General features: G+C 37.5%; 1 protein-coding gene across 2 annotated transcripts in view; it reads right to left on the bottom strand.

Moving 5' to 3' along the window:
* EPHA3 (EPH receptor A3) overlaps positions 1-12,970 on the bottom strand; it is a 178,145-nt gene that overhangs the window by 123,256 nt on the left and 41,919 nt on the right. For both annotated transcript variants that reach the window (XM_021550215.3, XM_021550214.3), the window contains exon 3: positions 964-1,624. In XM_021550215.3, the coding sequence (XP_021405890.1) occupies positions 964-1,624 (661 nt within the window). The remainder of the gene's footprint in view (positions 1-963; positions 1,625-12,970) is intronic.

Genomic DNA, 12,970 nt, shown 5'->3' on the forward strand with positions numbered 1-12,970 from the left:
GACCTACTTGTTTGACATAAGTATTGCTGCAGGACTGATTAAAAAGGAGTAGGCACTATCCCAGCCAGGTTCAGAATACTTTAAATTTCTGTTATACATATACACACACCCCACAGTAAACATCTCAGCTGTTCTGCTTCCAACCATGTGATTTCCAGACATTACTGTTTAATTTTTTACTTATGTATTTAACACAAGACCCTTTGCTACAGCCAACACCTTTCAAGGCACGCTGTGAAAAGACTGAATCAGCACAAAACTTCAAAATGTAATTTTATAAAAAGCATAAAAATGTTAACTGCTTCCATCTTGGTTGATACTAAAATTAGTAAATACAACATGCATTTCACTAAGATTTGAAAGACCATTTCTGAAAAAACCCAAATCCCCAGTGTACTCTTGCTCTTGGGAGCATTCATATAACCACAGTTTGCAGAAATCACAAGTTTAGAGAATATGGAGTTAAAATACATTAGTATTGATGAATAAACTTCAACTGTTAATCTTCCAATTGTATCTGCACTTAGTAATTTTGCTACAGGAGCAATACCACATATTTTTTACCAACCAATCCAAATTAATCAACCCAACTCAGTGGCAAATGTCATATATTGAGACACAAGGTTTAAAAGACAAAAAGACACCAAAAAAAAATCACTTTTTTGACATAAACATTTAAGAAAACCATTGTAAACTGGAAGAAGGTCCAAGAGTGGTAGGAGAGGCTAGATTTACTACACAATGTGTTACTAAAAATCAGCCGTTGACTCTTACCAAATATTTTTAGCAAATTACGTTATTAACACAGGTTGAACAAACCTCATTCGCATGGCAATTTTACCACCTAACTGGCTGATATTTCTGCAGAGATCCAGAACCTGGAGAAAAGGAGCACAACCCACCACGGGGAGCAGGGGAAGCCCCAGCTCAGAGCAGAGCTGTGAGCACGCGGGGCAGCGTTACCTTGGCACGCAAAGCCTCTCTCCTCGTAGCCAGGGTTGCACAAGCACTTCCCGATGGGCACCAGCCACTCTCCCTCCGTGCTGCAGTACATCTTGGGGGGCTCCTCCTCCTTGGAGTGGTTGACACAGGAGCCCCTCACCTCCACCAGCGACTGGGAGTCCATGGGCACCGTGTCTGGGAACATGGCCAGGTTCTTGACGGTGAAAGGGCACTTCTTGAAGTACACCCGCACCGACACTAAGGCAACGCAGGCACCCACGTCTTGGAAAGCCAGGTAGAAGCCCTTCCTGCTGATGGGCCCCACCTCACGGATCTCCGTGTTCAGCTTGAGGATTCGGTCGCCGAGGTCCATCTGGGTGAAGCTCTCGTCGGCCGCGATGGTGTCGATCTTTGTGAACTGGTGCTCCTTGAACTTGACCGAGTGGTCGTCGTCAGACTCCATGTAATAGAGGTTGAAGGTCTCCTTGCAGGTGCCCAGCACCAGGGGGATGCTGTTGCAGTCCCTCAGGGTGAACTTGAGCTCCACGTAGATCTTCTGAGCCGAGTTGCGCGGGATCCAGTTCGTCCGCAGCCAATTGTTCTGGCTGTGATCCATAACATTGCACACTTGGTAAGTTCTGATCGGAGTGTAATGCTCATCAACACCACTGATCTCTTCCCACTGGATTAAAAAAAATTAAAAAAGAAGAAAATAAAATGTTTTAAGATTCATTGTTATACCAACAAAAAAAAGTTTAGACCAAAAGCTGTGAAAACGCAAAAATAACTTTGCTTTGGCATCACTATAAAATAAACAATAAGGTCTGGTTGGACCTACTCTTACTTTTTTCTTAATAAAACCTAAGAGCATCTTAAATTATCACAGAATTTCCCATTAATAAGTCAGTTTTTACCAATTTGCTTCAAGGTGGATGAAAGAGATGCTACAGCTGTTTTGCATTACTAAAAACATGTAATTTCCTAAGCAATAAGCAGTGCTGTCCTTTCACCCACAATTCCATGCCTTTACAACACTCACCTCAAATGGCAGAGACCCTCAAGGACAACACACATTTGCACTTTTAGAACCAGCTTTATTTCTAAGATTCAACAAAAGCCAACAGCTCCAACTGAAATTCCATACAGTCAATCGCAATAAAATGCTACATTTTTACATTTATTCAAAGCATGACAATCGATTTTCCTTGGGATATGTGTACCCCACACAAACAATTTCGGAAACTGGGTTGAACTGGACTATGAATTACTACCAATTTACCATATCTTGATTAGTTGGTTCTTCTGTGTCACATAGACTGTGACACGGGAATGGTTTTTGAAGAACAAAGGGTCATGACTTGTTTTTACAACAGTCATCAGCTGACAAACATTTTTGACCCAAAAAATGAAGGAAGGTGCTTCCTACTTGAGAATTACTCACATACAAGTTCTAGCTGGTTTCCAAAGTCACATTCACCAAAAAGGAATATTTACACAATCATAGGAAAAAATAAGAAAAAAACCCACAACAAAAACTGGAGAATCAAGTATGTTGTCAGAAGTCACTGCCAGTCCTGAGGAAGGGAAACAAAGAATAATTTCTACCAGAAAAACATCTTCCCTCAAAAATCAGGTTATACCAATTTCCTATTTAAGATCTCAGTTTAATTATTACTTGTACATAAGCACCTTTTGCTACAGGACTTAGTGTAGTGCAGACAGTAGGAGAGGAAAGAACTGCTCCCACTATAAAGACAAAAAATCATGGTGCAGAAGTGCTCACAGCATCTTGGGTTTACAAAGCATGTATATCACACACATATACAAAGAAGGAAAAAAACCACATGGACATACATATCAGAGTAGCATCTGAGACTTCTCAGTCTCAACCCACTAATTTAAGGAAGTTTTGATCTGACTAAGAGCTGGTCTGCACAATGAAATTGTCCACACAGCACTGAAGATGTGATTTTAAACCATGTTATTAAACCAGCAGATAAAAGCAGTGTAAATACTCTTTCCTTTAATTGAAACCAAGTTTACTGCAATTCACTTTACAGACCTGACTATACACAAGTTTTATCTCTTCCTGACTAGTTCAACAGAGTTTAAAACACAATCTTGGATGTGTCTACAGCAGCTGATATTCTGCAGCATGCCATAACAAAATCTATTTCCAAAAAGAACTGGCAGTGCAGGGACTTTTTGAGTCAAAATTACCACACTGGAGCCTGTGGCCACTTGAGAGCTTGGCACCAGCCACACAAGGATGAGCTGCTGTGAAGAGGCAGCTGGACCCTGGCTCCCAGCCTCTGCCAGCTTCCCAAAACTGAGTGAAGGACCCTCCTCTGACAGATGTCCTTGCACAAGCACAGGCCCTGAGCCAACCATCCAACCCAGCCTCAAAGAGCCACAATTGCCTCCGGTGAAGCTGGATGCACTGATTTATCTGCAGCTCTTACCTGGACAAATAAATACTGAGTAACAACACCTGGATGAAACTAAATAGGATTATACAATGAAACCAAATTTTACAGGCGTTTTAAGCAGCTCGCACTGACTCAGAAGTCATCCAGTGGTTATCATTTCCATATAATTTCTAACCAGTTCTATTTTAAATGTCCAGTGGGAGATTGAGACAAAACCAGGAACTGGCACAGTTTAAAACATCTCCACAGCAAGATGTTAGTTTTCTGAACAAGTCTCATGATAATTTTTTTTGCCAAAGTTTCTTATCCAGCAGACTTTTGAATGTAGATATATGACTTGTGCAACAAAGGCATAACAACTACTATGTTCTTCGTCCAGAAGTTTCAATTAATAACTTAAAGCAATTATAATTTCAGTAATTTTCAGTGAAGATCAGATTGCCTGGAAGTCTGTGTTAATCCACTTACATAAACAACAAAATTTTAGATCTATCATTTAATGCTAAAGCTTTGCTGAAGGGAAAGGCCACTGTCTCAGTCCTAAATTGACTAAAATACTTTAGCAGTTATAAAGCTGTGAATACTGTAGCTATTTCATTAGGAAAATATTAAATAACTCACCAAAACTACAGGAAGAGCATTCAAATCACAACAAGTACCAAAATCAAGTACATTTGGGAATTCAATAATTATCATGATCAAAGTAAAAAGCAAGCAGTACATTTGCATTGCTCATCCATTGCAATTCTTCCCAGTAAGCCTCTGGATTGCCATTTCAAAGGGATCTTAATGGTAAACAGATAATCAAGAACACTGAACTTTTTCCATTAAGTAAGGTTTCTTAAACCTTGTCTTTGTACTTGTTTTAATTTTTATTTTGGTACTTGCAATTCATGTGTTCAACATGCTCTGCAAAGTTACAATCATAACAAAATTTCTTTTAGAAGTTTTTAAAATAATAAATAGAGAGCAATTCGTATTCCTGGGATAGAACTAAGCAGGGAAAATAACAAAACGGACAGGGAGAGAAAATACAAAAATAGACTTGTGTGTAGGGATAAGTAGAGGGAGAGATCACTCACCTGTTACTGCCATGGACAAAACAGACCCAACCTGGGAACATTGGCCTAATTTATTATCAATCAAATGAAATCAAGGTAGTGACAAATAAAAACTAAACCTCAAGTTGCTCTGGTCAACGAAGCATTACACTTCAGAAGTGTCCCAGCTGGAATTTCTTTCTTTCAATACTGTACAAAACTGTAAATGGATATTTATCAGTCTTGCCTTTTGTTAGAAAGGAAATTAATAGGCAAGTCCTAAATCCTACAATGATGAAATGGCAGGACTATCCTCCTCCAAGTCCAATACGAATGATAAATTCAAAATGTTTTAGAAAGATGTTTATAAAAAGTTGTCAGGGACTCTATGACAGAATGATATGGGGCACAATTTCTGAATTTGTATTATTACACAGTATTTATGTCATGTCCCCCTGATGCATTTCAATACTTTTGAAGCATTTCCAGAAGTGCCATAGCACCACTCCTTTCCCAGCGTGTGATTTGGCTTTGGAAAATGTTCTTTTGTTTGCTTTTGACTTTTAAAATCTTCTTTGGATACTGTTAATGGTAGAAAACAAGAGATTGCTTTCAGTGGTGTAGAAAAATCTCCAGATCCCCAGTGAGAAGGTCTAGCTCGTGTCTCTGAGTGACAAAGTTGGGCCAAAAAGGATTTTCTTCTCCAATATCTGGCACTGTGCTGGACTTACAGCTTTGGTTCATTTCTTACAAAAGGAAATGTACAGAAGAATGTAGGATGTTTCAAGGAAAAGTTCCCCCTAAATGTGGGAATCTAGGACATGAGTGATCTCAATTCTTTCATCCTGCCTGTGACATCACTTTTTGTGTCTTTTTCTCCATCATAATAAAAAAAAAAATCTGAATTACAATAAGAAACAGAGGGATATTTTTTGATTTACAATACAACATATATGCAACTGTGTGATTGCAAAAAAAAAAAAAAAAATCAACATTTTTTCTGTCAGCATCACATTGCTATAAAATTCTTAAACTACAAAGTATAAAATTCCAACTTGAGATAAGCATTAAAATAATTCATGTCTAAATAAAAAAAAGAACCTCCCCACATGCTGTTTAAAAGCTTAACAAAATAGTAGCAGGATGCAAGAGTTCTTAAAGGTTGCTATTAACAAAAATCCTGTAATGACCATATTATAGGAGCATGCATTCCAGGGCAGCTCATCAGTATGGAAACTTTCCTCATAACATCACCAAAGATGCTGATTCAAGGCCCATAAATACCAACCAGCTGAGATCAGAGGACAGAAAAGGATCTGATTTGGGATTTTAAGAAACTTTAAAAGTACCATGGAATTTTTTTTTTCCTACACTTTACATTCAAAAAATCAGTGAAATTACCTCAGGCCACTGGCTCTAGACGGAGGTTTTTAGCTTTTTCTAAGTTGTAAATGAAAAAATAAACTGCATTGCAAGAGTTTTCTAATTAAACTATACATACAGTGAAATTATCATTTATTTCACATAAACCTTCATAAGACATTGACACTGGTACACTCATACCTTCAACCTAAAACTTGGGCTTCTTCACAGCTAAACAAAAGAGTTTCAGAATTACAACCAAGACAAAATATTAATATCTTGTCTGTTGAGTGCTCAGGTAAGATGAGAACCTCATTTAGAGTATCCAGATACTAAACTTCCCCAAGAAAAACTGAGGTCTAGCATTTTACCATACAACTAGCCCCAAATTTATCCCAAATTATCCAAACTGGTCAGATTTGTGCTCCATGCAGTTATGTTTCTGAGCTTTTAAAGAACTGTGAAATAAAATATAAAATAAAATAAAAATTATAATAAATAACTGTCTTATAGAATCTAAGCACATATAAATAATATTGAGAAAGCAAGAGTGCATAGCTTTCCATGGGAATACTCAACTAATAATCAAACCAAACTGCAGAAAGACGAGAAAAGCCATCTTTTCTCCCCCATCTCTAATTGGCAGACAGATGAGTACTTCATCAACAAATTTGTAAGGACAGCTGATTCTCACCCTTCAGCAAGCAAAAGCCTCTTAATGACAGTAAGGTAAAAAGGTCAAGGAGGAAAACATCTGACTTCCTAACAGACATCTGAATCCAGCATTCAGACAGCCTTCCAGATCTTGGATAAGAAAAGCATTTAGAGCTTCTTCTTTTTTTTTCCCCCACCTAAGCTATATATCTCCTGGAGAAACAGGTTTCAATCTTATTTATCTCACAGGTTATCAGGTTTTCTGGGAAGTTCTCAACCCAACAGTGCCCATGGCTGAAATACGTACTAAGCAATAATTCTTAGAAAAGCACCTTTCTCCACAATCACTGAATAAACTAGGTAAGATTCAGCCTCTAAGTGTAGCTGTTTCAGAGATGGAAATTTATCCAAGATCTCACACAAAGCTGTGGATGTGGCAATCTGGTGGAAAAAAATGTGTCTTCAAGGAATTATTTCATCCAGTGTTAGACATGACAGCTCAATAATAACAAATAAGAAGTATCAGGTTGTCCAGCACCATCCTCTGCTTCACCTAAACCACTGCCTGGCATCAAAACATGGATGTAGCCACACACACTGGCAGTGATTACAAAGAAATAATCAGGACACAGTCAATCAAAAGTGGGAAGAATCCACTTCTCCCAACTGTTTGCTGGCTACCTAAACAGGAAGATATATTTATGCCACAGTTTTCTAACAAATAGATTAGGAACAAATTAATAGTGGAGCGATATTTTTGTTACTATTTTAGCTATATCTTGTACCAATCGTAACAATGATGCCTGCATTAAAAAAAAATCAAAGGATGACCAAATGCTTTCAGAAGCATCAGCAAGCAGGATTTTTTAAAGATGAAACCATTACTTGAATGGGAAAACAGCACCACAACAGAGAAAGTGAAAAACATCTGTGGCACAAGAACACTTAAAAATTCCCATTTGAAAAGCCCCTGCAGTTTGTTGTTTTAGATTTGCCAACAAAACACATAAACAAAAAAAATATTTACATCAAAATGCACAAAAACAGGTGCATAATATAGCATTGCCCTGCTAGCCAGTCTCTCAGAACAATGTATTTTTACACAATGGCATTTCCTAGAGAAATCCCAAACCACCCCACGTCCTCCTATTGTCATTAACACAACACTCAATGGAAGTGAAATTCAGTAGTGTTGTGCTGAATGTAACTGTAAAAAGCACCAGCTGGCTGTATTAGAAATGGCAACCTTCCAGGTCTCAAATGTCTTATTTATATACAATGGAATCCTTCCAGCTGTTTAATATTTAGGGCTAATAAATATAATTGGCAGTACTACTGCACAAGGGCAAGGAACACAAATACATATAAAACTACTTCCCAACAGAAAATCTCATTTGCTCTTAAATGATTAAACCAAAGAGCGATACAGAGTTCTGAGCAAATTTTACATAGCAGACTTCTTTTTTTCTTTCCCTTTAATCCAAACAATATTTGCTTGTTTTCTAAGTACAAAACTGAACAGGGAAAAAAAAAAAAAAAAAAGTAAACCAGGCATTCTTACTCCAGCTGCGCCTGGAGCAACATGTCCTTCAACCAGTGCCTTGCACAGGCCATGAATAAAGATAAATTGGCAAGGTAGAAAGAGCAATGCTGGATCCAGAGAACAGGCACACCACACCAGCCAGTCCAGAGGTGAGATTTATTCCCAGTTTTGTGCAGGACAATTTGACTCCTCTTACAGGAGTAGATTAACCCCATACTGAGCAGGAGGCGAGCACAGTGCAGCTGAGAATGGAAATGTGAGAGTTGTATGCTGTAAATGTTTGTGTCCCTGTTTCCAGCTTTGCAGCACTGCTATTGCCACTCGATGATGGCAAAGCCACCCCAGCATGGTGTCACCCCAAAGTGACACTGCAGCAGATTCCTGCCGAGTGGAGCAGTCTCCCTCCAGCTCCAGAGCATCTCCAATTCCAAGGAGCTGGGCTTTTGCACACCCATCTTCACGAAAAACTGAGGAAAAGAGTTTTTCTCTGAGGAAAAGCTCTAGGATCTCTGGCCTCCAACACAAGGAAACCTTTAAGATCTCAACACTGGGCGTAACCCTGCACATACAGGCAAGAACTGTGACTCTGCCCCTTCTGAAAGGCCTTGTTTCCACAGAAATTTTCAACTCCCTGGCACAACCCAGATGGGGAGCTAATCTAGAAATGGAAACCTTTAATTTGGGTGAGTGACACAGAGCTAATGCTTCATAGCTCCGTGTGAGGCAACAATTTCATTTGGAAACTCAAACAACTTCCATGACAGCTGGAGCCCACAATCAATCCCATAAAAGGCTGCTCAGAGTAATTACCATAATTTAAAGGTATTTGGGTTGTTTTGGTTTTAACTTTGTTCATATGTCAATGTTCTCTTTTTATATCCTTTATACCCTTACCCTTTATATATGTTCTCTTTATTTCTATTTATATTTTTAGCTGGCCAGTTACACACTCAAACATCTCCATGTTTCCTCCCATCTTTAGAATCTTTTCTTAGTAACAACTTTAAGAGGCTTCCTATTCATTCATCAACTCATGCTTTCATTGAAAACTGAATTCTTCAGTTAAGGTATTTAAATTATACTATGATATTCTTCTAAGTTGTCACTAAAATATATTTTTCTTTCTGAGGTTGCCTCTTTATTCCTGTAGAAGGCAACACACCTTAATGAAAATAGCATCTGAAATCCTGTCTCAGCCATCGTACCTCCCCTTTAATGAGGACAAGCTAAAAATAGTTATGAATATACCTGAAAAGCATGATATTCATATTGTTTCCTCCAATCCCTTGCTTGGGAAGTACTGCAAAAAAAGGCAATAAATAAAAATAGCATACATACTACTTTTTAAATATAGCTATCATATAGGGTCTTGAAAATTAAACACACGCTAAAATCAGACAAGAGTCATTATACTAAAAAGGCTAAGTTAAAAATACCTCCAAAAAGGTAATTATTCTTTTGTCAACTGCTGAGTGAAAAGAGAGATGGTAATTATTATATTTTTACTGTAACTCTATGGAAATTAATTTTCTCACCACACAATTAGGAAAAGTTAGTTCTGTGCACGTATTTCCAGTTATTCTAATTGAAAAATATGGTTAATACAGGAACTCATATTTCATTGACATTTCATATTTTCTAAAGATAAATTTGTTTCAGTTGAACAAGAAGAAAGTAATTAGACTGGGACTTCTGGAGATAGTCCAGATATCTTCTCAACCTCTGGCTGAGACACTCTTGATTTCTCAAGGCTCTAAAACATTATTAAACAATTACTTTTCCTGTGTCAGGTAATTTAATAGGAAATAAATAAACAGAAGTAACTCAACCAGGATTTTAACCAAAGATTCTTGAGGAGCAATGGCATTAGCTGATTTTCACAGTTCCATAGTGTAGCAGTAAACCGGAGATGCATAATTTTCTAAAAATTCTGTTTGTTATTTGATAAATTGTACACAGTGGAAACTACAAAAAAGCATGCCACAAAAAATATGTAGTTTTACATGTAGAAACAAACAAACAAACAAAAAACCCCCAAAGAGTTAATCATACTTTCACAGCTTTCAGGTTCATTCAATTCCAGCCTTGGGCAAACAGAAGCTCATTAGATAAAACAAGTGATAACCACACAAACACTTGGGAAAAAAAAATCTGGTAACAGGTCACTAAAAGCCCAAGGAAGAGCCAAATGTCTCTTGGAATAGGACACATCCAATACTAAAAGGTATTGTCATATTCTAGAGAAGGCTCACAAAGAACCTCAAATTCAAATCTCATTAAATAGCTATGTTTGTGTACTTGCTCTGTGGGAGGCTGAGAGACATTACTAGGAACAGAAACTCCTGACCTATAATCCTACTCACCAAATTCCTCCATTAGACCTTGCATGTAAATATGAGGCTGAAATTTCATTTTCTAGCTTACTATGGTACAGTGGAGCACAGAGTGCCTCCAGAAATCCACTACACTAATTATTATCAGTAGCACCAATATCTCACTGCAGAGATAAAACATGGTTCAGAGAATTTCCCTAGAGATAAAGAGTGTTCATTAGCTGTAATGCCAACAAAACTTCCATTTTTTACTTTTATTTCCTCAAGCTTCATTTCTTTGTCATAATGTTGGATATGAACATACTCAATAGTACTGTACTGCAAATTTGGTGTTTTAAACACTCAAAATTGCCTCACTTCTAGGTCCCGTGGTTAGAAAAGAAAGTTAAGCATGCATGGCTCTCAGTAAGACACTGATTACATGCACATGAAAAGCTCAAAAGGAAAACAACTGCACAGGAGAGGGGTTTGTTATTTTTTAACACAAAATACACTAAATATAAATGGAAGCCTGCTGGGAATGTGCATCAATAAATGTGTGTTTGATTTGGACGTCTGCGTTTGGCACTACAGAGAGAAAAAAAATATCAGACAAGGATTTCAGTGTTTTATTTATTTTGCTGGACTGTGCTTCAGAGGTGAAAGTTTACACAGAACCAGAATACAGTGAGCCCCTGTATTTGCCATCCAGGTAGCCTTGCAGAAGTAAGAACATGATCTTCCAGGATGTTCTGACCTCCACAGGAATGGGTGAATCACAACCCAAAGGAGGACAGACTAACCAATTTTCCCGTCTCTGGTCTTTTCCTGCCCCAAGGTCAGGGTCTGTGTCAAATTATTTATGTTTCTGATAAAGGCTCAATTTCAAGGCTCTGAGATAAGGCCATCACAGCCTTTCTGGGTGAGTTAAGTCTTTGAAGTCCTATAAACCAGAGATAAACATTACATTTTAATATACTTGGTTAAACAAGCTACCACGTGTATGCAACACTCTTTCAGATCTTCAGCTTCAGTCCCTTGCTTCCCAGGTCCCAAATAAACACATTGTGAGAGTGAAATTCAAAGCCCACAAAGAACCTGAGCTGTCAAGAATCCTTTCCATTGCTGGCATCAGAATTCTCCCCTGGAAGATGGATGGGCCTAGTGAGAAACCCAGGACATGAAAACACTTGGAATGTGCTTCAAGCCACAGGAAACAGGAAAAACTGGGTATCACTGCTGATTTATTACCCATGAAATACAGGCAGTAACACACATTACTGACAGGCAATGAAGTCCAGAAGTGCATTTCACTGTTGTTTCATATTCATATGTCCCAGAGCCAACATCCCAACTGGGAATGTTTTGGGAAATGAGAGCTCCAGCTTGAACTGAGCCCACATGCCACTTACAGCAGCCGAAAAAGACATGAAGAACATAGGAAGCTGATAACCATAACAAGAGAAGTTCTATTTTTTAAGTGGTACTGAATGAACTTATTGCTGATGAACCTCAGTGGTGCTGCATCCAAAAGCCAAGCAGTCAGGCAAACAAATAAACCATTAAATAAACATTATCTTTCACTACACCAAGCTTCATATCCCATATACCAAAATTCCAAGTGTAAAGACTGACATTTTTGTCAGCAAAAACAGCAATTTGTGCCCCAAACATACCAAAAATGCAAATTTGTTTCTCCATTTCAATTTTCAGTAAAAAAAACCAAAACAAACTAAAAAACCCACAACATACCTTTGAACTCACAGGAGTATTTTATGCAGGCAATGTTAAATACACAAATTTTGCCAAAGAATTTTATAATTTCTGCATTAAACATTCTGAAATATTCCAATCTGCTAATTTTAGATGCAATATTATTATTTCCTGCTAAATGAGAAATTGTGTCTACTGTAATTACATTGCACCTATTTCATTCCAAAAATAAGAACACTTCCAACAGAAAAAACATTTTGTTGCCATTATTGATAAGACAGTAATTATTTACTTACATTGAATACAAAAAGTCCATGAAAAACCTGAAAAATCATGTTTCACATGCCTAAATATAATTTAAACACATTTAACATTTCATTCACTATACACAGAGATTTTGGAAAGAACATGATAACACTATTTATATGCCTACTGATACCACAGTTTTAGAAAAAAATTGCTTAGTCTTAGAACTTGTGCAAAACATAATTATGTGGGCAGAGAGTTCAAATAGTTAAAAATAGAAGAACTCTCTTTTTAAAATAAGGCATAACTTTTTATTACAAAGGCCATACACTATATACCACACATACTTACTTTGTATTGTATCTTCTGTCTTTAATTAAAGCAATTTTGACCTCTACAAAAAATTATAAATTGTTTGTATTGCTCTGTCTGGGACATTTTGGATATGAGCTTATATTTCTCAAGACGGTCTAACAAAATGTTCTAAAGCATAAATTAAAATCCACTGCCCTTAAGAAATAACCACCATCTGGGTAAGGCAAATTAAAACAGCACAAAAAAAATACCACCTGGCTAAAATACTTTCTCCCTCTGATATCTTTTTCTTGTGAAGAGTACAGAAATGTGCATCTGACCTCTAAGCACCACATGGAATACTGAAGTTGCACAGTAAGAGAAGTCATGGCCCTACACAGCTTAACTGCTGAACTGCTCTGTCCTGCTCCTAAA

The sequence above is a fragment of the Lonchura striata genome, chromosome 1, assembly GCF_050655825.1.
Source record: "Lonchura striata isolate lonStrDom1 chromosome 1, ASM5065582v1, whole genome shotgun sequence".
Classification (NCBI taxonomy): domain Eukaryota; kingdom Metazoa; phylum Chordata; class Aves; order Passeriformes; family Estrildidae; genus Lonchura; species Lonchura striata.